At 45.7% G+C, this 25,094-nt stretch overlaps 1 protein-coding gene across 4 annotated transcripts in view; it reads right to left on the reverse strand.

Annotated features, from left to right (window-relative positions):
* The window catches only part of LOC147429127 (DEAD/DEAH box RNA helicase family protein), a 234,134-nt gene that overhangs the window by 196,380 nt on the left and 12,660 nt on the right, over nucleotides 1-25,094 (reverse strand). For all 4 annotated transcript variants that reach the window (XM_086495195.1, XM_086495194.1, XM_086495196.1 and 1 more), the window contains exon 3: nucleotides 12,374-12,468. In XM_086495195.1, the coding sequence (XP_086351321.1) occupies nucleotides 12,374-12,468 (95 nt within the window). The remainder of the gene's footprint in view (nucleotides 1-12,373; nucleotides 12,469-25,094) is intronic.

Raw genomic sequence — 25,094 nt, forward strand, 5'->3', positions numbered from 1 at the left:
AACGCCTACCGCCCTACGGGCCGGTTTCAATATGCATCTACACTAAGTGACTGGCATGCACGGTCTACGAATAGACTCACAAAAGTGCCAGAACACTTCTCATCTAGACTGACTGGACTGACTGAACCCTAATCATGTTGTAGCTTGTCCACGGACACATAGGGTTGGATGTGTCACGTGACATGATGATCACGGTAGAAAGACATGAGTGTATGTACTAAAAAGTAAAAGTGATGTACTTGACTCATTCAAAAAGTTTCATGCATTTGTGACCACACAAAAGGGCTTGAAGTTAAAAGCTATTAGGACGGATAATGGAGGAGAGTATGTATCACGTGAGTTTAACAGTTTTTGTGAGATGTATGGTATTAAGCGGGAATTGACAACCCTTTATAATCCATCATCTAATGGTGTGGCTGAAAGATATAATCGCACAATTTGTGAGAGAGTGAGATGCATGTTTTCCACGGCTAATCTCTCTCAAGAGTTTTGGGGGAGGCTCTTAAAACTGCAGTTCATGTGCACAATCTTTCTCTGAATTGTGCGTTAGATAATGGCATCCCTAAAGAGGTTTGGATTACCAGTTGATGCAGATCATTGGGTGAGAAGGTCTAAACATGTTAGAAGGCAACCACATAGGTTTTAACCATCTATGGATTGCATTTTGTTGACAGATGAAGGGGCACCTCTTACATACAAAGAGGCCCAGTCTTGTGAAGACGAAAGTAAGTGGGAGCTTGCTATAAAATCTGACATCATTTTACGCATCCCCTCTGAGTATCATACTCAAGGTACCCATGAGATACCCTGAGGTTGCATCATAAAAACACGATCCATGGCAACACCCTCAAAAAACAAATGACTATCAAACTGCTCTCCACGTAAGAAAGCCAAACTCGACCCCTACTCTGGAAAGAGATAATGCAAGAGCTCTCCAAACAAGGAGCCATGTGAAGTAACCCCAAAGGTAGTGGCTGGGTTTCACAAATTGCTCACATGGCAAACCCTCAAGATTTGACCAATTTACTGAAGCCAACCGTGGGGCCTAAACCCTAACTGAAGAAGAAGAAAAAGTAGGAATAACAAACTTATTGAAGCCAGCTGAGGGACCTAAAGACTAAAGAGGGTTAGGACTTTAAAATCCTAACCCCGCCCAACTTCAAAGATCTGGACGAGGGCCCTAATTAACAGTCAAAGCAATCAAAAAACGAGCACAATCACATGGTCTATTGGGAGCATAGATCAAGAGGAATCCCACTAAAACCTCCACAAATTGAATCGCAACATACATTGCCCTGCCTACTACCAAAATTCCATGGTGTTTCACTAAAGCAAGAAAGCGTGGACCAACCGAACTGCAAAAACCACAACTACAAGACAAGGGCATAAAACCATGGGATCCATCATGAAAGATCTATCCTCTACAATAGTTGGCATACATCAAGCTATAAGCATATGTAAACTATCAAGCTAGTGACGCTGCCTCTTGACAGAAGCAAAACAGCCAAAAACTGGAGCATTTGGGGACAAGAGTCGGACACGACTACCTTGGTGCAAATTTATAATCTCATTGTACCATGTGCATAGCATGACGTGTCTGCAAGACAATACACAAAAAATCTCCTCTTGCCCCATACGAATGAGGCAAAGGTGTACCAGTAGGCAAAAACAATCCTCACTATATCAACCCACTCCAATGCGCTTGTGCATGAAGGAAACTTTCTCAAAGAAAGATCATCCACTGGTCCATTGAACCACTATGTCAACCTCTATGAAGTGTGATGTACAAACTATAAAATTGACTCTTCTGCCCGGACTTCCTCCTGGATCAAGGAAGGAAAAAAGACAAAAGGGGCTTACTTGCCCCCCACAAGTTGTGCAGATGTCGCGACCCTTGGCTTCGTCATGAGGAGACGAGGGCAGGGCCCTTACTGTGCTTGCAAGGGTAGGGCAAGGCTATGGCTTAACCCCCCCACCTAGGCGTTGCCCTACAGCCTGGAGGGGAGCACACACAGGTGCTTGTAGGAGGCTAGGGCAAACGGGTGGAGGAGAGAGAGAGAGAGAGAGAGAGAGAGAGAGAGAGAGAGAGAGCGTTGGCCAGATGCAAATGCTTGTGCGTAATAATGTAATTTTTGGTGTTGGTGGAGTCACAGAGAAGTAAGGTCGGCAAGAAGCAATTGTTGCCCGTTGGATTGTACAAGTGTTTGGTGATGCCTTTTGGGCTCACAAATGCTCCTGCAACGGTCAACACAATGATGGACAAGATTTTTTGAGAGTATAGGTCATTTGTGGGCACCTTTTTCGACGGCATTATCGTGTTCTCCGAGAGTGAAACAGAACACAGACACCATCTCTTACAGGTTTTCTAGGCACTACGGCAATATAGATTGGTGGTCAACAGGAAAAAGAGCAAGTTTTTCTTGCCACAAATACACTTTTTGGGATCATCTCTGCAGAGGGTGTCAAGATGGACCGGTCAAAATAGAAACTATCAAGAATTGGCCAGATTTGAAAAATGTACATGTTTTTGGGCTTATGTTTGTACTAAAGGCAGTTCATTTGAAAGTTTGCAGAGATTGCTTCTCCCTTGCACATATTCACTAGAAAAGGAGTTCCCTTTGCTTGGAGACCATCAAAAATTGTGGCATTCAAGACTCTTCAGAAAAATTGACAATTGGTCTTGTATTGATTTTACCAGATTTTGCAAAAACAATTTGAGGGTTACTATGATGCGTGTGGGCGTAGTCTAGGGACGCTCTTAATGCAGGAGGGCCAAGTTGTAGCCGATGAGAGTTGAATGTTCTCTCGACCAGAGCAGGTTGCACAAATTTACAAGCAGCTATTAACAGTCATACATGCTCTAACTCAATGGGGCGAACATTTTGTCGCAGTTCCACTTCCAAATTGTTCATGTTACGGGAAAGAAAAATTCAGTGGCAGACGCATTGTCTCGAAAGCCACAAGTATTGGCCATTTCGGTGATACATCATCATTGAAGATATGATTGATCAGTATGCTACGGATCCTGATTTGCAAACATCTTTAACCAGTCGTAGAGTGAGAGGACAGTTGCAAGCAATGCTCTAAAGAAAGGTTACTTAATGCAAAAGACCATGTTGTGTGTCACACACAGGCTAAGGAAAAAGGTCTTGACAGTGCCATAATCTGCCATTTGTTGGGCACAAAGGCATCAAGAGTACCTCGAAAGGTGCGGAGAAGTACTTCTATTGGCCTAGGCTCAAAAAGGATGTGGATGAGTTTGTACGCACTTTTTTGGTGTGTCAGAAGATCAAGTTTGACAGACAACACACCCGGTCTACTACAAACTTTACCCATTCCTAACTGACCTTGGGAGAGTATAGCAATGGACTTTTATCTTTGATCTTCCAAAAACTCACAATGGGCATGATGGCATTTGGAAAGTCATCGATCGATCAGCAAACAGGCTCACTTTATTCTGGTAAAGAAGACAATGAAAGCCAATCATTTGACCAAATTTTTGTCTCACAAATTTTCAGATAACATGGTATGCATGAATCTATCATGTCAAATAGAGATCCCGATGTACGAGAGTGTCTTGGAGAGAAATATGGGAGAATATAGGTGCACAGCTTAAATTCTCGTCCTCGTTTCATCCACAGACAGATGGGCAATCGGAGATAGTCAACTCGGTGGTTTTATACTTGTTGAAGTCCTATATCCCTCTGCAGAAGACTCGATGGAAAAAGTCTTTGCCCTTGCTAGAGTTTGCTTACAACAACACAGTTCATACGTCTACGGGGAAGGCACCATTTGAGATTGTCAAGGGTGTCAGAATGGTTCCACCGGTTATGAACACCAAGGATAAGATTTTTGAGGCAGATCCGTATACACTAGATCTGGAAATTGCTTTTGCCAAGGTAAGGGAGGCTTTGCAAAAGTCTCACGCACGGCATAAGAAGGCAGTAGACAAACATCAACGTGCCTTACATATGAAGGAAAATGATTGGGTGCTTCTCAAGCTTGAGAAAACACAGCAGAAGGGTAAGGAGAGGCTTTTTCCAAACCTAAGAATGAGATACTATGGACCCTTTCAGGTACAGGAAAAAGATAAACGATGTATCCTTTAGACTGAAGTTATCAGATATTTGGAAGATTCACAATGCGTTTCATGTGAGTCTATTGAGACCTGAAAGGCTAGTAGAGAGGGAGCCAAACGAGCAGCCAGCAATGGAGGAGACAAAAGCTGACAGTATTCTGCTAAATGACTTTATGTAAATTTCTAAAATGAATATGTTACATGTGCTCTTTCATGTGTGTACTGTTTGAGCATGCGTCAGAAAGATGAAATGACTGCAACATTTTATTGTAGTCACCTGAGGGGTGATGTCAATGTGATAGCAACGAGATTTAGTAAATCAAGACATCCGTGAAAAGATTGGTGCGGTCTGGATGTGTTTGCTAAATAAGTTACAATGATCATGACTCTCATCTATGATCTCGACGAGGATAGTGATGTGAATGTGATGTGAATGTTCAGTGACTATTGTCTTTGTGCAAGTGCTGGATATGTGTGGTCTAGTCTATCAGTACTTAGAGTCGGTGTCTACTGACTAGTTTCTGTCCTATGTCCATTTTTGTAGGCATAATCGAGGGCGATTACAATTCTTTCAAGAGGGGGGTATGTCACAAACCGATGATGTGGCATGGCCTAACGGGCAGGTGAGGGGCCTAAACCCTAATGAAAGAAGCAAAAGAAGTTTTCACCAACTTATAGATTCTGGCCGAGGGGCCCAAAAGATAAATAGGGTATCCTCACCCTACCAATTTAACGGAGTTTGGCCAAGAGGCCTTAAAAATAAAGCAAGACTTACAAATTGCATAGAGGCTAATGACGTGGCAATTATACGGATTTCCATGATTTGCGTTGAGGCTTTTGGGGCGCCAGCTTTTGGTCTAGTTGCTTTTGAAACTGAAGCTTTTCTTGTAACTAATTTGGGGATAGGCCAGCTTTTGGTCAATTGCTTTTAGAACTAAATCTTTTCATGTAACTGCTTTTGGGATAGGCCAAGGGCCTTTGTAAGTGTGCCCATGGCCTCATTCTCCTTAGATTTGGCTAGGGAGCACTGAGAGAGAAGGAGGACCCTCGAGCATTGTACCTTGTGAAGCATAATAATAAAGAAATACTGAGAAGGGGCGCCAGTCTTTGGGGCCAGTGCATCTGGGCATGGAATTCTCTCTCTCTCTCTCTCTCTCTCTCTCTCTCTCTCTCTCTCTCTCTCTCTCTCTCTCTCTCTCTCTCTCTCTCTCTCTCTCTCTCTCTCTATATAGGTTTTTCTCAGTAATTTGCATGTGTTGCAATGGGAGCACTCCATGCGGCGAGGGGATGGCCGAGAGGAGGCTCAATGGGCTGCCTGCCGAAGGTCCAAGCTGCAGCAAAGAAGACAGCGTCTGCAGATCCAAGCAATCTCCAGCGCGGAAGAGGGCTGAAAACTGAAAACGCTGGGCTGATCTGCTGCTGTAGAAAGCGTTGGGCTGATCTGCGATGTGGAGCAAAAACGTCAGGACATATAGATGTAAACTTTGGGGCTGGATCTCTGCTAGCGCTCCAAGATTATGCAAAAACGCTGGCCAATGTGCTCCTTTTATATTGACTTTGAAGTGCTTGGTCGGGAATTTTAGGTCGGGTCGAGAAAATGTGCAAATGTACGCACGTGGGAGTTTTCGAGCGATAACTCAAGATTCTCTGACTAATTCGACGAACAAATTGGACCGGCACGTTCCTCTAACCTAGATCCACATGCACCTCATGTCAGATGCCCAAAGAAGTGTAATAACATTTTTCAAAACGCTTGTACAATCCATTTATGCAAGAGGGTTCCAAAACAGGAAACCCTTATCTAATGGACTCGTCCGGACATGCAGGTCCAACGAACAGGCTCACAAAATTGCCGGTACTAATCCTCCTAGGATTCTAGACTGTCACGAGGACGTGGCAGTTATTAACCATGTCACAGAGATGTGGCAACTGCTAACCTTGGTTGTTGGTTTCTTTCCAATGGGGTTTATTTTATTTGTTTTGAGACCCTCTTTTTGAAGTAGCAAACGGTCGGACATTGTATGGCCAATGTGAACGGTAGATTCACCCGCAGATGGGAAGTGGTCGGCACTGGAATTCGTATGGTAAGAGGATGTCTAGGCTCAGAGCAAGATCATATAGGTCCCCCCGTCGCACTTAGCAAGTTGGTGGATACTAGGAAGTGAACTCAATTAAGGCGTAAAGTCAAGGTGGGACTACCAACAAAAAGTATCCGACAGTTGGGCCACATTGCACTTTTGGATGCGGTCCCAATGAGGATAGATGGTCAGAAGACCAGTGGGAGCCCAACGGAAGCATCTCCTAAAATTTAGGGAACTGCTATTTTGGGCCGTGAAATGTGTTCGCGTCATTACCTCCGGTATGACTAGGGGAACACTTTACAACTCTGCCGCGAAGTCAACTGGGCAACCGGTCAGGATATTTTTAAGCGGCAAGCCCGAAACGGGAAAATGCTTGAAAATGCGCCGAGTGTCACATTTTCGTGAACTTTCCTCTTGTAGAAAAATGGGCGCTGATTTTTAAGCTGGGAGAGGCCTCATTTGCAACCTGTCACAGGTTAAGAGCTATGGAGTGCTTTCTTTCCCTCTCATGTACAATGTGGTGCTAGGAGTGATGCCCTGCACACTACACACTGCTCTCTCTCTCCCCTACGTGCAGCTATGTGATGCCCCACAAGAGGGCTACTCATTTGACTGATGTACAGTTGTGTGGGTTCATGCTTTTATGCTGAGGCAAGAGCCTCCTTGAGCAGGAACAGGGGTAGCTAACTGCTACTCCAAAGCAGGCACTGGTGAGGGTCATAACCTCACCGTACAGGTGCAAAATCAGCGCTGTGTATGCGCTGTAAATTCACTGTTTTTCAGCCATAGGGACGCCAGGACCATTGGGAATCGTGCCCCACTGGCAGAGGACAGTTAGGGGACTGTTTGGGGCTGAAAACAGGGCAAAAACCAGTAAATACAGCGTGCTGAATTTACTGTTTTTGGACAGGAATCAGAGGGTATACGACAGTGCAAGCGAGTTCCAGCAAGGGAATTGGTTTCGCGCAAGTTTTGGGGCTGTTATGCTGCCGAAATTTGGCCAAATCAAATGGTATCTAGGTGGATACACGTGAAGGATTCCCAGGATCTTACCTTGTAATTTACCCTCCTAAAGAATAAAGAAATACCGAAAGGGGCGCCAATTTTGGGGCCTACAAGTTGTCGGCGTCTGCTCGGAGCATTCTAGCTTCCGGGCCGTGTGTGAATTCAAGTGTTAACTCCCGTCGTAGGTTCTCTTTGCAAAGTGCTCTGTGTGTGTGTTTAAAGTAAAGAATTTCGGGTGAAAGCCAACGCCTACCGCCCTACGGGCCGGTTTCATAGACACTCCTATCTAGAGATAGAGATAGGTGCAAAATCGTGTTTAGCAGTCGATGAAGCATGTCCACATGGCATAACTGGCCAGTAGATAGTAGAGGGCGGTACTAATTCAATTACCTATTAACTTTACACAGAGCCCTGAGAAGAACAGAGAGTACAGGTGCATCAACGACTAGATCGTCACTGCGCACACAAAGACCGACACCAGTATTTCTTTATTCAATTCAAAATAGACGATCCAAACACTTAAATCAAACTCTCACTCGGACACGTTTTCATGCGACAAAACTCTCCGTTTTTTTTTTTACAAAGAAAACGATCCTTCTATTAGTTAATAAAATTGCCCATAGGGCTACAACCACCTCTACTAGAGAGGGCTACATCAATCATAAGGGGAGACTCTTCCAATGAAAAAATAGCATATGTACAATGAGGGCTAAATCAGGAGATGGGAAGAGGGAAAAGCCACACAGGTGGACGGTAGTGTCATCTGAGCTCACCCCGGACCATGGTGAAGAAAGGCCCAGGGCGCCAGAGTCGAAGGAACGCCTCTCTACTCTCCCACATGCGGTCGGAGCTGCCATGAAGTCTCTCGAACTGTCCCCTAAGAGTATCAATCAACTCCAGCTGAAAATCTCAAACAATCTCCGTTGGTGGCACAAGGCGAGCCTCGAAGATGCGGAAGCAGCCGCCAAATGAACCAGAGTGTCAAGCCACAGACAAGCTCGCAACACACCTCTCTCTCACTGCACCACTCCTGTGTGTAAGCTCTGTAGCAGACTGGAGTGTAGGTCGACCCCGCTGTATCACTAGCATCCTGTTGGTGGAGGATAGCTCAAACTGTAGTGCAAGGCCTGTGAGAATGGACCAAGCAATTGCCCCCCAAGTGTACTGTCGTGCTGTGGAAAGAGCTGGCATCAGCCGAAGGACCCGAAGCCAAACCTGTTGTGCCATAGGGTAGTCCCACAGACAACGACGCTCACTCTCCAAAGGATGGTCACAAGCTGCGCATGCTGTCGAAAGGCCACTATGTACTAGCCAGCTCCCCACTGTTGTAGCTCGATGTGCAACTAGCCACTGGAACAAAGTGACTCGCCGCGGTTGTCTGGCGTCCGACAACCTCGCCCAAAAGGCTGACAAGAACTCAGCTATGAGACCCTCCTCCTGCCAATGAGGTGTTGCAGCAGGACGAGCCTCTCTCCGTGCTTCTAGTATGTGACGTCCCAGTCGAACACTGTAAGGGACCCCTGGATGGTCGGCTAAAGAGAAAGGGTCCCTCCAAAACCACTCTCCAGGATCCCACTGCATTCGTGCCAGTGGAAAGCTCTCCCAAGCCCAAAGCCTCCAATGGCCTGTCTCAAGAGCTGTTGGGTCAAGATCGATAACACAAGTCCTCCCGTAGATGCCCACTACTCGGATCCTCTGAAAACAACACTTTACAACCCGTGGAGCCTCTACTGAGACTATGTAACCGACCCTGGTCGGGGCCTCCTCCATGGCCAAGCCTTCGCAAGATGGCCCATCTGTCGACAAATGAAACACTAATTTGGAAGGCCCGAATACTCCACGCTCTGGCGGAGCCAACCACCACTCACCCGAGGTAGTAGAATGACCTTCCAGAGAGTGTGGGTGTCCCGAACTAGAACACATACTGTGGGAATGCCAGTTGCCTTGGCAGCTACAAAGGCTATAGTGCGAGGTGTCTCTGGAATGGTCCCAATCTCTGAACCAATCCTTGACAAGAGCGGAAGGTACTTTCTCCTCAGGCCGGGGAAGCAGACCGAGATGGGAAGGTCTGCCTCCTCGACAAGAACATTGGTAGCTGTGTCGAAACTGTGGCGCCACTATCGAAAATGAGCTCGAATTGCTCGGATGGCCAAGGAGCTCATCGCAATGACCTTGGACGCCATCTCGGGAGTCTCAAACTCTATCTGGTAGTAGCCATGTCCGAGAAGCTAAACATCGAGGATCTTACCCACCTCTGTGAGAAGGCGGGCCTAGAGGAGATCACGCACCTCCCCTCTGCTGGGTCTGGTGCCGAGAATCTTGCAGATAACAGAGGTGGCCTGAAGGCGCGCCACCTGCCTCTAAGCTCGCTTACTCTATCGGCGAAAGAGCAAGTCGGATGGTGGGTTCTGCGGGATCAAGCGAGGGGGCTTCAGTGGAGTCCCTCTGTGGCGTAGCAGAATCCTCCATCTGTGTATGCTGCTGCGAAGGTGAAAGGGGAATCGAGGGCGTCGAGGAGAGCGAGGCGAGGCAACAAGGCAAGTCGATGCCGCTAGGAAACAACACCGAAGGATAGCACGAGGAGGGAGTGGGGGAATGGTGGGCAGGTTGCGGGCAACGCGAGGAGAGAGTGGGGGGCGGGCAGGGAGCTTAGGGCAGCGCTAGGGGGGGGAGAGATTTGGCAGGGGGTGCAGGTTCAGGGCAACGCGAGGGGGAGTAGGGAGGAGTGCAGCGAAGGAGAGCGCAAAAAAAAACTCTCCGTTTTTGCAATCCTTCCCAATGGAACTGTGCATACTTGTGGAGGATTAGCAATTAGCTAATCTGGTACCTGTTTAGAAGGCGATTGCCTTGGCAAACGCGCATAAAACCCCCAAAATTGCTCATGGTCAACTGAGAAGCCCAACTAGTGGGGCATTACCATATGTGCAAAATCGTCGCGCTACATGAGACAAGGGAGAAGGCAAGCTTTCCATTAAAGCTGCAGAACCTGAAAATCCACCACAAAAACTGAAAATCAGCCTCCAGCCTCATATTTGGGCGCCCCCCTCTTCGGATGAGAGCTTCTGGATGAGTGTGTTGGCATGTAGGTTGGTCTCCTACTGCCATGTGTCCACTTTGCTCATTTTGGTTTAATTCCTAGTACCCACCAACTTATAAAATTGTAAGTGACTTGCCAAGTGGCCCAAATTCCATATAGCGCACACAGGCTTCCATACTCATCAGAATCCAATGCTAACTGGCCGATTAGTTCCTGACTGACCGACCTAAATTCCCGATGTGAGAAACCTGTTCTGCCCCACAACCGTTTTACACTGGCCATGCAATGTCCACTTGCACCTTTTCAAGGGTTTCAAGGAAAACAAGTAGAAATAAAATAAATAAAAATATGTAGTACATATTTAAAGAAAGCAATAGGAAAAATACACCTCCTCGTGACACGTGGCACACAGATCCATGTGCACGTGATATGGAGTACAAGAGGACTATGGATGGAGCTCTAACACTATGGTGCTCAATGCATACCTATATGCCTCGGAGAGTACAATAGCATGAAAGTGTAGCCCTAGTCAGCTCCATCCAGATGGGCAGGTTTAATATGCCATACAAAGGGGAGCCCTCCGAGAGAAAGAAAGAAAAAAAGAAAGACCTTTTTACGTCTTTAAACGCCAAAGTCAGCCTCTTAAGACAAATCAAATATATGTGTGTGTCCACAGGCAGAGAGAGAGAGAGAGAGAGAGAGAGAGAGAGAGAGAGAGAGAGAGAGAGATGGCACATGGCACAAACTTGCATGCAACATCATGATGTCTCGATGGACATCACCTAGATAGTAATGTGGACATAAAGGATATTCCCATCTGTATGAATGAGTAAAGGGATCTCATATGAGCCTCAGCTGTATTGTAAAGTGAGATGAAAAAAGAAAGAATGATTTTAAGATCAGATCAAGCTTCTACAGAATCCAGAAAAACTGACCTATGTTGCAAATCTGTCTTACATGTCAACGTGTGTCTAGGTTATAAAAGAGCTAAGTACGGATATCCTCAATGTGTGGAAAAAGGGGTGAATGCCTCTTACTCATAGTAAGCTGGGAAGTAGCATAAATACTTGCTTCACAGTCGCAACACCCGACTGGCATAACCTGCAAACTTGGTTCTACCGGGGAGCCCCATATGCCTCCAGCTTTTATCTGTCCAAGTGAAGAAACCCAAGCTGTCCAATAGCAAATTGGATGCTATGGGACATATAGCTTCATCCTCTGACGCGGACACATTGTCTCTAGAATGTAGGTAGGAAATGGTTCAGATAATCTTGCCTCTTTGCTTAAAGAGGGTCTGGTAGGTGTATCAACATAATGTCTGTCAGTAGCATAAGCAGGTCTCATTGGATATTTTTCAGAATTTTTCCCATATTTCTTGTATGTATGTGGGCGCTTTACTTCATCCACTCATTGTTTTGCCCAAGATTAACAGGGGAGTAAAGGCTAGCATAGCTGTTGCCCCCTGTTGCCCCCCTTGGTCATTGCAACTCATGTGCCCCTTCTGTTTCCTTCACACTGTTCCTCAACAAAGGCCTCTCCATCAAATTGCAAATAAGCTTGCTACTCTTAACTCCTTGAACTTCCTTCATCTTGATCTTTGTGGAATGATCCTTTTGGGTCTTTTCCTTTGTTCCCTGAGCTTTTGCGCCACTTGGACAATATTGTATCATTGCCACAAGGACCCATAGTGGCTTCATCCCAAATAGCTTAGCTGGCTTAGCAAGTTTCATTAACCCATCAATCGAAGATTATCCACTCTAATTTTACTAAAAAATTATGGAGTTCCCTTCCTTTGTCTCTGCTCGAAGCCATATTCCTAGGGGTTGACCTAGGGCACTTAGAAGCAGCCCAAATGCACTTAAATGCAACAAAGATTTGTATGTTCCCTTGGCTTGTTTTTAACCCATCCAATCTCTATTCAAAAAAGTGAAATCTTCTGCTTCCCTTGATACCTGGCATACAACTAGTATTTGTTACATGATATTGGACATTACTGGAGCTTGGTAAGATGTGCACCTTCATACATATACACATATTTCATGACACACACGCGTGCGCATGAAATCTGGTTATAAGATAAGAATGATTACTAATTATGCACATACAAAAAAGTGCAAATAAGTAACAAGACATTCAAACAAGGAATAACATGACAAACAATGAGAAGCATACGCTGATTTTATACTCGATGGCACCTTCCTTTCCCCACGCTTCAACATGTGATGCTTGACCAAGCTGTACTTCTAAGCCAATAGGTGCAGTCCAAACTGTACTAAACCATCATGCATCAATCTCTCTCTCTCTCTCTCTCTCTCTCTCTCTCTCTCTCTCTCTCTCTCTCTCTCTCTCTCTCTCTCTCTCTCTCTCTCTCTCTCTCTTTTCGGTATGTATGTGGATGAGATTTCTGACTACATTGACAGCAATGGGGATAAAGGTGCTCAGTTGGCAGGGACATGGATTCCACTTTTGTTATATGCTGATGACATAGTGTTGATCTCCGAATCTCCAGAGGGAATGCAACGTCAATTGGATGCTCTGCATACGTTTGCCCACGAAAGTGGTTTGTCTGTCAACCTGGGTAAAACCAAGGTTATGGTGTTTAATACCACCCCACAGTGGATCAGGAGGTCAGCACCTACACTCACATACGGCCAGGAGACGGTGGAGTACACAGATGCTTACACTTACCTTGGAGTGGTTTTTAGCGGACCTACATTCTCACTCAGAAGAGCAGCAGAAACCAGACTTACTAGAGCCCACACAGCATTGGGTAGATTGGAGAGGATGTGTTCGCAGGTTCAGTTTCAAGAGCCCCGAACGAAGCTCTGGCTCTTTGACACCTTGGTGGCTTCAGCATTGCTCTATGGAACCGAGATATGGGGACCTTCACTGGATCACCACGGGAGGACGGGTCGCTCAGATGGATGGGGGAACATGGAGAAACCTCTTGTCTCTATGATCTCGCGGCTCATTGGAGCCAAGGCATCAGTACCACGGGCCATTATCCGAGCAGAGCTAGCGGCCCCCCACTTGTGGTGGAGGCGCTCACCAGATCAGTCTCCTTCATAAACCGCACATGGGAACTTCCTAGAGACAGATATGCTCGCATAGGACTTGAATCCTCTCGACAGTTAGCCATACAAGGAGATACAACATGCTGGTATGGGGAGATGACATCATGGTTTCAAGCACATGGGTTCAGCATAGACCGGCTGCCACCATTCCATTACTCATTGGATGCACCATCTCTCACCCTTACACAATCAGAGATCACCAAGCTCATACGCCAAGACCTGACCCAGCTAGACACCAAAAGGACATGGATACAACCAGCACAGGAATTGGGCACGAAGATGGCTTTCTACAAGGACCACCTTCTCCAGCTTACAGAAGATGGTTTTGTGGCGAGACCCAGATACATGGATACCCACTTGTCTCATGGGATACGATGTGCTATTGGCCAGTTACGCACATCTTCTCACCAGTTGCGGATTGAGACTGGGAGATACAACAGAGTACCAGCAGAGGACACGACATGCCCCTTGTGTAACATGGAACCTGAGACAGAGCTACACTATACATGTAGCTGCCCCGTCTACTACGAGATACGAGGCCGCTTCCATTGCTTGTTCAGAGAAGGTTTTGGACCACTCTCAAGAGTCATGGGATACGAAGATCAGAGATGTCTAGGTTTGTTCTTGCTCGAGCTGCGCAGACACAGAGATAGCCTGATGAATGGCGAGGCTAGCCAATCTCAACGACGGATCACAGACTTCTTCAGAGCACACACGGGACAGCCGCAAGAGCCACTCCCACAGCAGAGCTCCCCCTCGTCTCACACCAGAGGCACACTGATTGACCGAGCGATTGAACTGGGGAAATCCAGGCGCCCGCGACTGCGAAGAACTACACAGCATCGACGGAGGCTATGACAGAAAATTCGGAGCATGCTGGCCAGGCATGCACGACGCCCGGTCAGACTACTGACCATGGAGGAAATTGATGAGATTCGCCAACGACCGATGCTAGATCTCTTGTGATTCAGCTATCCCAACAAGCCGCCCATTTTTGCTTAGTCCTTTGCTTAGTTCACATCGATCAACTTAGGACCCCATAGTATATATCTTTGTTTTGTACTGTTGTTAGGTTATTTTGTTACTCTGACTTTGTATCAGATCCACCACTTTGTAACTTTCGGGTCTCATAGGTCATTATGGCCTCTTGAAGACGTTAATATAACATTTCATTTCTCTCTCTCTCTCTCTCTCTCTCTCTCTCTCTCTCTCTCTCTCTCTATATATATATATATATATATATATATATATATATATATATATATATATATATATATATATATATATATATACATATATATACATATATATATATGTATACATATATATATATATATATACATATATATATCGACGCAGATTGCGACAAAGGATCCATATCATAATGTCGCGACATAGGAGCCGTCCCGAATACTAATGTATATGTATATGATGCCTCGACTGTCAAAGAGCTCCATTGTATCAGCTCACCCTTTGTATTTCCTATTCCCTTTGTATCAGCTTTCACCCCACCCTACCCACTATTTTATTTTCTTTTCAGTTCTTTGTACTTTTTGTACTTAGACCTGGTATTAGATTCACCACATGTAACCTTTTGGTCTCATAGGTCATTTTGGCCTTTTGAAGACGTTAATACTACATTTCATATCATCTCTCTCTCTCTCTCTCTCTCTCTCTCTCTCTCTCTCTCTAGGAACTATGGAACTCCCCAGGGAGCATGTGGAAGCTTTTCAAGGGGTGGTTGTCATGCAGTGAATTCATTGGCTGTGGTTGAGGAGGTGACCTGCTCACGCTGTATGAAGACCTGCTCGCGCTGTCAGTTGGGATTTGCTCTTGCTGCCTATGCAGACCTACTCGCGCTGGGCAATAAGGACCTGTTCGCGTTGCCTATGCAGACCTGCTCGCGCTGTGCTCGGGCTGTGCAGTAGTGCTCTGCTGGTTGGCTGCGCAGGGGCAACCTGCTTCGTTTGCATCGCTCGCTGACGACCACTCTGCAAGCTCTACGCGTAGAAAGTCCTATCCTACGCTCGCCCCGGCACCCTCCCCTTTTTGCATTTATCTACTCGTAGATAGTCTCCTACGTTAAAGTTTAAAGCAAGGCCCATGTTTGAAAGGTGACCCTAATCATTCATTTGAAGGGTAAATTTTACCTATCCTTCATTAAGCTATATTTAGGCAAAAATTAGAAGAGCTACTCATAGATTTTTCAATATTCTATCCTTCTTTCTAAGGGTAAAAATATTTTTGCCCTTCACTGAAGGATAAAAGTGCCTCCGAAGGACGTCGAAGCTTTCAAAAATTAGGCCTGGTTTAAAGACTTTTAAGTTTTAAGTTAAACTTTTAAGTTTTGCCCTATTCTCAGTCCCTCACCCTAGTACCCTAGTACCCTACCCCACATTTGTGGCTCGGGTTCGATGGATCCGCCTACCGAAGGGGAAGGGCCGGGTGTAGATAGCTACACCACCCCAAAAAAAAACAACAGCTACATTTAAACAGAGACACAGAGATACTGTACTATCACCAAGATCCTTACGAGTTGGGAAAACCTCCACGATACATCATGAGCTAATGATGGAGAAGGTCCAGGTGATGCTCAAATCAGAGCTAAACTATATGAGGGATGACATCAGGAAGGAAATGCACGCGAGCGCTGAGAGCTACAGGAACTCCATGCATGGAGAGAGGATGAGAGAACTAAGGAGAGAGATCCGAGGGATACAGAATGAGGAAATTCAGATCTTGAAAACGGAATTACGAAACCTAATCAAGGCCGAAGTAAATATAATAGAATGCGTTATGCAAAAGAAACTCGATGAGGTAGTAGCAAGTTTTGAAGCATGGAGAACAAATATGGAAAAGCACATGGGGGAAAAAGAAGCAATAATCAAGGAACTAAAAGGAGAACTTGCGGCTTGCAAATCTGCAACTAAGGAGAAGGGAGACGACCAACCTTCGGTGCTGAAGGAGCTCGAGGACATGAAGGATCAGATGAAAGCTCTACGAGAAGGAGATGAACAGAAATCAAAACGGCATCTTCATGGGCAGAACGTCTTTTAAGACACAAGAAAAGGGTGATGAAGCAGAGAAATGGATTGAGGATGTGAAGAAAGGGAAGGCCCAGATGCCTGAGACCACACCTACCTCCACCATTATTAATATGACCATTGAGGAAGAGTAAAAAAGGAAGAATCGGGCTCTGCATGTGCGGGTCACAGGAGTCAAAGACAAAGAGAATGTAGATGAAGAAGTGAAGGAACTGCTACAACGCATGAGCATCACAGAGCCTACTCACACAAGTGCATGGAGAGTGGGCAAGAAAGGAATCGATGAGAAGGGAAACGTAAAGGATAGGGCACTTATTTTCCGCTTACCGAATATAGAAATAAGGAAAGAATTTCTAAAGAAGAAGCCAACTCTTAAGAAAACCGGTATTTTCCTGGGAGATGACCTTACATTGGCACAAGTGGCACACATGCAAGAGTTGATGCTAGAGATCAGGGCAACAAGAGAAAAGGGGAAAATCGCCTTTTATAGAGGTGGGAAAGTAGTGGTTCTGGAAAAGCGCTCATCATGACGGTGCGAGACCTATGGGGCGACGCTCCGGATAGCGGCGTGGAATTGTAATGGATCATATAGGCTAGATGTAGGTGCCTTTGAAGACAGCTTTAGGGACAGAGACATAGTTTTCTACTCAGAGACACACCAGATACCGGGACAGCTTATGCCACGTGTGAAGGGTTATTTATGGGAAACAGCTGGTCGACCAGACAAGAGATCTCTACAAGGTAGCCGAGGTTCAAAAGGAGTAGCAGTCTTATTTAAAGAGGAGCTGAAACCACTACTACAGATTATCAGGAAAGATGAGCAAGCAAGGTATATGTGGGTGAGAATGAGAGCCGAGACAGGTAGATTTCTATATATCTCTATATGCTACTTCCCTCCAAGTATATCAGTCTACTCCTCACCTAAAGGACAGTCCCCTTTCTCCATATTGAATAATGACATATGGGAGTTCTCTAGAGATGGAGACATCGTTCTCTTAGGAGACTTTAATGCCAGAACGGCCAACTCTCAAGCAGTATTCTATGATACTTCTGAGGAAATGCTCAGAGAAGTGGATTTATCACAAAGGGGGCTTACTAGAAACTCACAGGATAAAGAACACACTGAATATGGGAGACATCTCATGGAGATGGCAACTATACATGGTTTGGCCATACTTAATGGTATAGAGAATTTCCCTTTATCTGGGGGATTCACTTGCTTCCCGCACACGCATGGGGCCAGTACAGTGGATTATGTCATGACTTCACCAAGCTTTATTTCTAGTATCGAGGACTTTAAGGGGGGACCCAGACCGGTTGGGATTGCAGTGGATCATGCTCTCTTGACCTTATCAATCTCCTTCCAATACAATGCCTCTCAAGTACAAAGGAAGAAGACACACACAAGATATACTTTCACGCCAGAGACTGATTCAGTCTATGTGGAAAAGATCTATAATAGGATGTGGGCAGCCGAGCCAGTATATATTGTAGAGGAGATTACTTCTCAGTTAACAAAGATACTACATGGAGCAGCACAAGAGGCATACCCACATACTCAACCTAATCAGAAGAGAGGATCTGGGAACATGCCTCAAAACAGTTGGTATGACGACGAATGCAGAGAGACGAGAACCCAGGTCCAGAAAGAGCTTACACTTGGGATCATCACATATAAGTACTCTCGGATTGCTCTTCGGCGTATAGTACGTCGCAAGAAAAGGGCATTTTTAGCCAAACTGGAGAAGGATTTATATCAGCTCTTCTTGAGTCAGGACTCACATGAGGCCTGGCGTTTATTTCACGAGCACTCACCGCCTCCGACAATCACTTCTCCTGAGATTTGGGGTCAATATATAACATCATTATATATGGTATCTGGACAGCCTCCATTACCAGATCCGCCAGAGCCATGCCCTGCTACTAGTACTTTCTTTACTACGGAAATGGTGAAAAAAGCCATTGATAAGATGAAGACAAGAAGAGCATATGATCATGATGGTTTAGTAGCAGAACATCTGATCCATGCCATGGATCTACTTTCATAAGTCCTTGCTCGTCTGTTTAATCGGGTCATGTGTGAAGGATTACGTGAATCTTGGAAATTATCTACTATCGTACCTATTTTCAAGTCAGGGGATCCTATGATACCCGGGAACTACCGTACCATTATGGTAGGTCACACATTGACCCGACTGTACGCATCCATTCTTGAACAAAATTTGAGTAGATGGACAGAGAATGAGGGCATAAGGGCAACAGGACAAGCTGGATTCAGGAGGGGTTATTCCACTTTAGATCATATTCTTACGCTCAGAACCATTATTGAGGAAGGAAGAGCGAGCGGGAGAAGGATGTATTATTGCTTTGTGGATTTTCGGAAAGCTTTTGATACAATACCAAGGGCCAGATTGATGCGCAGGAAGCAAGAGTTAGGGGTCCCCAAAGAGATTATTTGGGGGATCATGGCCTTATCCGGGTCAATAACTAGTTATGTACGTACTCCAGAAGGGGATTCCGACATTGTTCATTCCACCGTTGGAGTAAAGCAGAGATGCCCATTGTCCCCTACTTTATTTGGTATGTACATAGATGAGGTATCGGATTACATTGATAGAGAGGGTGACAGAGGTGCTCATCTTGCAGGGTCATGGATCCCTTTACTGTTGTATGCAGATGATATTGTATTGATAACAGAATCACCAGATGGAATGCAGAGGCAGCTAGATGCATTACATAAATTCGCGGAGGACAGTGGACTGTCTTAAACTTGGGTAAAACCAAAGTTATGGTGTTTAACACCACACCGCAGTGGGTTAGGAGATCGGCACCTACATTTGCATATGGCCAGGATACAGTAGAGTACACAGATGCATACACATACCTTAGTGTGGTTTGCAGGACCGAAGTTTACTCTTAAGAAAGCAGCGGATGCTAGATTGTCCAGAGCCTCTGCGGCCTTGGGAGGGTTGGAGAGGATGTGTTCACAAGTGCAGTTTCAGGAACCACGAACAAAACTTTGGCTCTTTGATACTGTGGTGGCTTCGGCTATGCTTTATGGGGTCCAAATTTGGGGACCATCTGTGGATCAGGATAATTGGAAGTCAATGGAGAGACCTTTGGTATCTATGATTTCCCGAATGATTAGAGCCAAGGCCTCCGTACTACACGCGATTACCCGAGCGGAACTAGCTGCCCCTCCGATAGAAATTGAAGCTCTTACCAGATCAGTGTCCTTTATACATGGTTTGTGGGATACAAATAACTGATGATATACTAGACTAGCCCTCGAATCCTCTCGACAATTAGCAATGAAAGGGGATACATCATGCTGGTATGCGCAACTGTCCTCGTGGTTTCAGAGACACGGGTTCAATATGGAAAGATTACCCCCCTTCCAATACTCTCTTGAGGCTCCATCACTGGCAATTACACGAACGGAGATTAAAAAAATCATCCGTCAGGATCTTATACAGTTGGATACTAAGAGGACATGGGTAGACCCTACACAAGAATTGGGCACGAAGATGGCTGACTACAAAGAAAACTTCCTACAACTATCTGAAGATGGATTTGTGATTCGCCCGAGCTACATGGATACCCACCTATCTCATGGTTTGAGATGTGCTATTGGTCAGATTCGTACATCCTCACACCAGCTGGAAATTGAATTTGGCAGATTTAGGGGAATCCCACCTGAGAGCAGAATTTGCAAGTTATGCGGAATGGAGCCGGAGATAGAATTACACTACATATGCCATTGCACCGTATACTATGAGATACGTGGGCGTTTCCATTGCCTATTTAAAGAAGGCTTTGGATCTCTAGATAGAGTCATGCAATACCAAGATCAAAGATGCTTAGGCTTGTACCTACTGGAACTACATCGGCACAGGGATAATCTAGAGAAGACAAAGAGCACTACAGCCTTAGAGGCAGAACACAGATTTCTTCGGATCGAGAGAAGCAGGAGTGGAAGGAGAAGCAAGAGGCCAGCAGCCAGCACAAAGGAGTACCCACATTCATACCAAAGGCACCCTCATTAACAGGGCGATTCAGCTTAGGAAATCGAGACGACCACGACCGAGATGCAGAAGCACACTTCACCAGAGGAGACTACAACAAAGGATTAGAAGCATTCCAGCGAGACACCCAGAATGCTTCGAAGAAGTTTATTTATACTTTATATTTAGTTTTTCATATTTACATTTATTTTCACACTTTCACACTTTTCACACTTAGTACTTTGGTACTAAGGTACTCAGACATTGTAACAGATTCACCACTTTTGTATCAGTTTGGTCTCATAGGTCATTCTGGCCTTTTGAAGACGTTAATATAACATTTCATTTCATTTCATCTCTCTCTCTCTCTCTCTCTCTCTCTCTCTCTCTCTCTCTCTCTCTCTCTCTCTCTCTCTCTCTCTCTCTCTCTCTCTCTCTCTCTCTCTCTGGGTACACATTGGCACGGTTGTACGCATCCATCCTTGATCAGCAGTAAGTAGATGGGCTGAGAGAGAGGGTGTACGCACAGCAGGACAAGCCGGTTTCAAGAAGGTTTCTCTACTCTTGATCATATTCTGAGACTCAAAGCCATTATTGAGGAGGGGAGATCACGTGGGAGACGGCTCTATTATTGCTTTGTGGATTTCCGCAAAGCTTTTTATACAGTGCCCAAAGCTAGATTGATGCGCAGACTGCAAAAGATAGGGGTACCCAAAGAGTTGATTTGGGGGATCATGGCTCTATACAAGTTAGTAGTGGCGCATGTACGCACTCCAAAGGGGATTTCTGATTTGGTTCACTCCACTATTGGGGTGAAATAGAGCTGCCCACTATCTCCCACACTATTTGGCATGTATGTGGATGAGGTTGCTAACTACATTGAGAGGGATGGTGATAGAGGAGCACAATTGGCAGGGACATGGATCCCACGATTGTTATATGCTGATGATATTGTGTTGATTTCTGACTCCCCGGAAGGGATGCAACGTCATTTAGATGCTTTGCACACATTTGCCCGCGATTGTGGACTGTCTGTTAATCTAGGGAAAACCAAGGTTATGGAGTTTAACACCACAACATAATGGGTCAGGAGGTCAACACCCACTTTTACATATGGCCAGGAGACGGTGGAGTATGCAAATGCATACATGTATCTTGGGGTAGTCTTCAGTGGACAAGTGTTTTGAGAGCAGCAGAAACTAGATTGACGAGAGCTTATGCAACCTTGGGAGAATTGGAGATGATGTGTTCGCAAGTTCAATTTCAGGAACCTCAAACAAAGCTGTGGCTTTTCGACACTCTAGTGGCTTCAGCTATGCTTTATGGGGGTTCAGATTTGGGGACCCTCGGTGGACCACCATGGCAAATCTGGTAGCACTGATGGATGGAGATGTATGGAGAGCCCAGGGCGCTAGAGTCGAAGCAAAGACTCTCTACGCTCCCGCATGCGGTCGGAGCTGCCTGGGAGTCTCTCGAGCTGTCCTCTGAGAGTATGGACCACCTCTAGCCAAAGATCCCAAACAGTCTCTACTGGTGGTGTAGGGCGAGCCTCGAAGATGCGGAAGCAGCGGGCCCGCCAAATGAACCAGAGAGTTAGGCCGCAGATGAACTCCCAACACTCCTCTCTCTCACTGCACCACTCCTATGGAGTAAGCTCTGTAGTGTATAGCAGGCTAGAGTGTAGGTAGACCCCCCTGCAACACTATCATCTTATTGGTGGAGGACAGCTCAAACTGAAGCGCCGAGCCTATGAGAGTGGAACAAGCAGCTGCCCCCCAAGTGTACTACCGAGCTGTGGAAAAAGCTGGCATCAGCCGAAGAACCCGAAGCCAAACCTACTGTGCCAAAGGACAATCCCAAAGACAGTGGCGCTGACTCTCCATAGGATGGTCGCAAGCTGCGCATGCTGCCAAGAGACCACTATTTACAAGCCAGTTAACAAAGTGACTCGCCGTTCCAGTGGCTGGTTGCACATCGGGCTACAGCAATTGGGAGCTGGCTTGTACATAGTGGTCTCTCGGCAGCATGCGCAGCTTGCGACCATCCTGTGGAGAGTCACTTAATATTACTTTTGTACCCAGACATTGAATTAGATCCACCAAGATTGTATCAATTTGGTCTCGTAGGTCATTTTGGCCTTTTGAAGACGTTGAATATAACATTTCATCTCTCTCTCTCTCTCTCTCTCTCTCTCTCTCTCTCTCTCTCTCTCTCTCTCTCTCTCTCTCTCTCTCTCTCTCTCTCTCTCTCTCTCTCTCTCTGTGTGTGTGTGTGTGTGTGTGTGTGTGTGTGCGCGCGCGCGCGCGCTACAAGCCGAACTTGCACGTTGTTCCTTCACTCAGCTCTCGCTCACGCATATCGTTAGCAAGGTCCAGCACGTAACTCATCCGTTCAATCTCACTACCCTTGCACGGAGTATCTTTTTTAAGCCTTAATTTTTTGCAAGCATAAGGTGTGCTGCTTGCCCAAGCAAAGGGTGTGCTTGCAGGAAGGAGGCTGCTTGTACACAAGGGGCTTGCTTACACGCTAGGAGCCCACACACCCCCATAAAATCCCACATCCCGGGAGCCTCTGGAGTAGTCCATTGAGGCCATGTCTCCCTGAAACTTTGCAATTGTGATGATTTGCAAGGGATAGACCTAGAGAGACTCACATACCCACAAACCAGGAAGAGCACACCCCCCCAATGGCAAACATGGAGGCCAAGCTGACAGTCTAGAGCAGAAGCTCATAAAGATCATCAACAAATCCAAGAAAACGGTATATAGTTGTCACGTGCACATCTAACCCTATGTGTACGTGGACAAGCTACTTCATGACAAGGGTTAAGTTAGCTTAGGAAGTGTTCTGGAACTTTTGTGAGTATTCACAGACCGTGCATGTCCAGGCACTTAGAGTAGATGCATATCCTTTAATTGCACAGCGCATGATCATCAGATTACCATCAGGAGCATTTTTTTACAGTGCACAAACCTATTTTCCCTATTTTAGCCATTTTTCACTTATTATTAATAGATGACTTTGTTGGGAAACTGGGTAGGGAAAATTTGACAAGCAAGTATATAAGAAAACCCAACGCTAGCACTTTCTGGCAGAAGAGGCAGCAGGAACCTTGTGTTCAACAATGCACCTTCTCGGCAAGACCCCCCCCCCCGGCAGTCAACCTAGCCTTTTCAGCCAATAGAAGCAGCGTTTTTCTCAAGTACATATCAGCCCAGCGTTTTGCAACTTTCGGATCAACCTGGCGACAGCAGCACTCAGCAGATCACCAAGTGATTTTCTAGTAGGACCCCAAATCAGCCTAGCGTTTTGCAGATTCACCGTGAGGGCAGATCCCCCATCTACATCAGCGTTTTCAGTTTTCAACATTTAGACACAGCAAAACAAGTCCCAAACCTCGCAGATCTCACCTTCCCGCAGCAGATCCTCGCCGCACGGTCATATCGGCAAGAGCTTGCAAATTCAGCCCAGAAAATGCAGATTTCAGCATCTGCGTTTTCAGCGCGTCGTCGTCGCATCGTCGTCATCGCCGTCGTCACCACCATAGAGTCAGAATTCAGCAGATAAAGATTCGCAGATTTCAGCCCTTAGCGTTTTCAGATTTCAGCCCATCCTCATCGTCGTCGACATCATCGGCAAGTCCATTGCATTGTAGAGATTTGTGCAATCAATAGTAGACCACTCTCGCCATAGAGAGTGGGGACTTCGGAGGAGGGTTTGACAACATTTTGGTGTCGTATTCTTCTCTCTCTATCTCTCGGTCTCAGCACCTTCATTTACAGTGTTTACCACTTTTGTTTGTGATCATTTGCACTCTCTCACTTAAGGAACGGAAGGCTCTCCCTTCCGTAAGTAAAAGGAACCTTGAGCACAGTTCAGAGCACTCATCTTGAGCAAAGTTCAACATTCACATCCGCTGCACCCTACATTGGTATCAGAGCTTTGGCAGTGTTTTGTATCACTCAATTTTCCGCCGACTCTTGATGCAAAGTGGATGGAGGAGGAGGACTTAGCATATTCTCTTTTAGTACTAGCTATACCTTGAGACTTTTAGTTTAGCATCGACTATTCTAAAAGTACGTAATGAATAGGCAGGCTAAATCTGGGACGTGTTGCACACGAGAAGAGCCACTCCACTGCTTTGTCACAAATTACCTAGAATGGAATAAAGTCATAATTTTCTGCGTGAGAATTTAGGAATAATGACAAGTTGGAGGTATTTTGTTGAATGACTTTATGAAAAGATGTACATTGAAATGAAATTTCAAAGATGAACTTGTTACATGTGCTCTCTCATAATGTATTGTTTGAGTACATGTTGAAAAGATGAAATAATTGTAGCACTTTATCTGAAAGAACCATAAGAAAAAAAAAAAATTGCTTGTTGCCGTCGCACGTAACCCAAGTCCTCTTGGGCGTGTCGATTCCTAATCGTTTTTTTGAAGAGTGACAGGAAACCCAAGAAAGAAGGGCTTATCCAACCTCCCCTTGTGCCTCTTTTCACTCATTGAGAGCGAACCGTGCACTTAGCCGCCGGCCAATCGATGTGAGGTGGGAAAAAGCAACCTTGGTGTGAGCGCAAGGCCGCCAAGGGGTGCGCGCGCTGAAAAGAGTAGAGCTCGGGTAAGAGAAGATTCTTCTCTAACACAGATTGCAAGCGAAAGAAGCACCTCAAGAACTCAAGAACCCACAAACCCAAGAACCACAAGAACCCAAGTTCCTTGTGAACTTCAGAACCCAAGACTTCAATGAATGGTCATTACCCGAAGCG

Source organism: Adiantum capillus-veneris, chromosome 22 (genome assembly GCF_014529385.1).
Source record: "Adiantum capillus-veneris isolate H3 chromosome 22, ASM1452938v2, whole genome shotgun sequence".
NCBI classification, from domain to species: Eukaryota; Viridiplantae; Streptophyta; class Polypodiopsida; order Polypodiales; family Pteridaceae; genus Adiantum; species Adiantum capillus-veneris.